The 2,708-nt window shown below is 38.3% G+C and overlaps 1 protein-coding gene across 1 annotated transcript; it reads right to left on the bottom strand.

The window, feature by feature from the left end:
- Window positions 1-297: 297 nt before the first annotated feature.
- Window positions 298-1,416, bottom strand: LOC116182454 (uncharacterized protein F54H12.2-like). Its single transcript, XM_031502992.1, has one exon. The coding sequence runs from the start codon at window positions 1,414-1,416 to the stop codon at window positions 298-300; it is 1,119 nt and encodes a 372-aa protein (XP_031358852.1).
- Between the last annotated feature and the right edge of the window lie 1,292 nt (window positions 1,417-2,708).

The raw sequence follows: 2,708 nt of genomic DNA on the forward strand, positions 1-2,708 counted from the left end.
TTAAGCTTCCGCGGAATCCTTGAAAATCAACGTAGGCATCCATCACATGAAACATTTTCTAATAAACTGAGGATCCGTAATAAAGTATTATAATTTTATCCCTTCTGTCATGCGCTGCGCAGTAGCTTTTTTTCCAACACAGGGGAAATGATGTAATCAAGTTGATGAATGCGTCTTTGGAAACGTACGGTATCCCTGGCGTACTGCATCCAAGGTCCTTTTCTAGCTTGATGATGAGCATGTGGCCATGCAATTATGTAACGCACTGTATTCCGGGACTCGTCAAAAGAAACTTTTTTAAATGTTAAAGTCTGCGATGACATTTCGATGTTTATCAATTTCAATAACGTTGTCAAATTCTGCGTACACGAGACAATTCACCATCTCAGTCAGCGCGTCTTGGAAACCAACTTCGATACGAAGAGAACCGTTCTTTACCAAGTTCCAATGAGTTGTGGCGTTTGCGGATAAATCCGGCGTTAAATCGAAAGTCATTAGGCAGTATCCGTGCGGATAGTCTAAACGTGATACGTTATTTCCTTCGTTCAAAAAATGTATTCCAGTTCCAGAAAATAAAGTGTGGTAGGCCCTTACGTATAATCCTTCTTGAGTGAAATCTGGTTGTAACGGTTTTGATGGAATTTGCTGCCCATCAATGTACAGAGACATATAATTAATCTTGTAATGATGAAAGTTGAAGGGATTGGAAGCGTATTCTCCGTTAAACGCTCTATTCGACACAAAACCAATTATGCAGCGTTTTGGTAGTTGTCCAAGGAAGACATTATCCAATGATTTGCGTTGCACACCTGCGGGAATCGTTAGCACCTTCACATCCGATCTAGTAATAGGATATTTGGCTGCAGTGGTTTCTAATGCTTTTGTGTGCGCAAGAAGAACTACAGGATTAATCTTCATTCTTCTAACCAGTAAACTGGCATCCACAATTTTCACTCTGTATGTTGAACCAGCAGCAGCCATTAAACTAAAGGTGTCTCTTGTTCGAACAAATTTTACTTTCATTTCAACTCCATTTATGAGAAACTTTTCTTGATTAAATAAGTCAGCGTGCACATGACCAACCATTTCCACCATTTTACCGAGCTTTGTGGTATTTTGACGAATAGCGAAACCTTTGTTATCAGCTGTTAATGTATCCATTTGCTTTGGAGTATCGTTATGCCATAAGGAACACCCCAGATGAGTTGTTTTAGCTTCAGAGCCATAATTTAACAGAGTTTCAATGTATGCACGATACGCATAAGTATTGCTTGGTGGTGACACTAATTTCTGATTCAAGCATACTTCCACTTGACTATACAATGTATGCAGCCAATTGTTAACAGGAGCTACCACATCGTCAGCACCCAAGTGCGTGTCATCTTGTTTTACAATTTTCGCCGTAACGTAGAGCATTGTGTGACTTAGATCTAGGTAATCATTTCCATTTCCGTTGGGAATGAAATATGAGCCCGAAAAAAAGTTAACCTTCAAAATGTAATTTGACACCAAATGAAATTTGAGCCAAAAACCGAGCTGACCTTGAAATGAACGTGACACTCCAAAAAAAAGGACCTTTGAAAAGTTGCATAAAAATATGAAATCGGAAAAAAAAAAGTTCACATTCTAAAATATGCAGCGGACATGAAATGGTATAAAAAGAAGTTTTTCATTACGTTTATTTGCAATTTACTATTATTCGCTTTGTTAATTATTACATCAACTCTTCCCGCTCTTCAGGTAAAAATCCATTGGGATTCAAGCTCCAAATCTTCGTTTCGATCATAATGTCGTTACCACCTCTGACATCGAAGATGCTATCTTCAGAATCGTTCACTCCTTCAAATAAACAGCTGTTAAATGGTAAAATTTACAATAAGTTTTACTTACATATCGAAGCTAGATCGGAAACGCAGATTGAATGTTATGTGTTCGTCGACATGATGTAAGTTAAAATACACACAAAGCACAAACACAAAGATCACGTAAAAACTCGAAAAATACGCACGTACAAATGTAAGAACGCGAGTAATTCCGAGTCCCCGAAAATAAGATTTTTATATCAGAGCAGGTAAAATAGAATCCGATCCCTTCCGAACATTACCGAACGCTCTATTGTTCTCCTAAAACCGGTTTTCCGCTTGATTAAACATGATCTATTGTTTAAAATGCATGACTCATATTTCGCTAAACCTGTTTTCCGCATGAATAGCCACATTTTTTGTTCTTGTGGTCGTCTTTATGGCACCACGTCGTCGACATGATGTAAGTTAAAATACACACAAAGCACAAACACAAAGATCACGTAAAAACTCGAAAAATACGCACGTACAAATGTAAAAACGCAAGTAATTCCGAGTCCCCGAAAATAAGATTTTTATATCAGAGCAGGTAAAATAGAATCCGATCCCTTCAGAACATTACCGAACGCTTTATTGTTCTCCTAAAACCGGTTTTCCGCTTGTTTAACGGTTACATGGAACGGCATTTAGTTCACGTTGAGCGGATAAGTGCTTTCTTTTTGTTCAGGACACCTGCACAAGTATGACTCTTAACTCGCTAAACCTGTTTGCCGCATGAATAACCGCATCTTTTGTTCTTGTGGTCGTCTTTATGGCACCACGTCAATCATTTTCTTTTGTTCTCGTCATGACTCATCGTCACCTGCACAACTATGACTCATCTTAATTAATAATTCGCGATTATAG

Source organism: Photinus pyralis, unplaced genomic scaffold (assembly GCF_008802855.1).
Source record: "Photinus pyralis isolate 1611_PpyrPB1 unplaced genomic scaffold, Ppyr1.3 Ppyr1.4_unclustered_Scaffold5342, whole genome shotgun sequence".
Classification (NCBI taxonomy): domain Eukaryota; kingdom Metazoa; phylum Arthropoda; class Insecta; order Coleoptera; family Lampyridae; genus Photinus; species Photinus pyralis.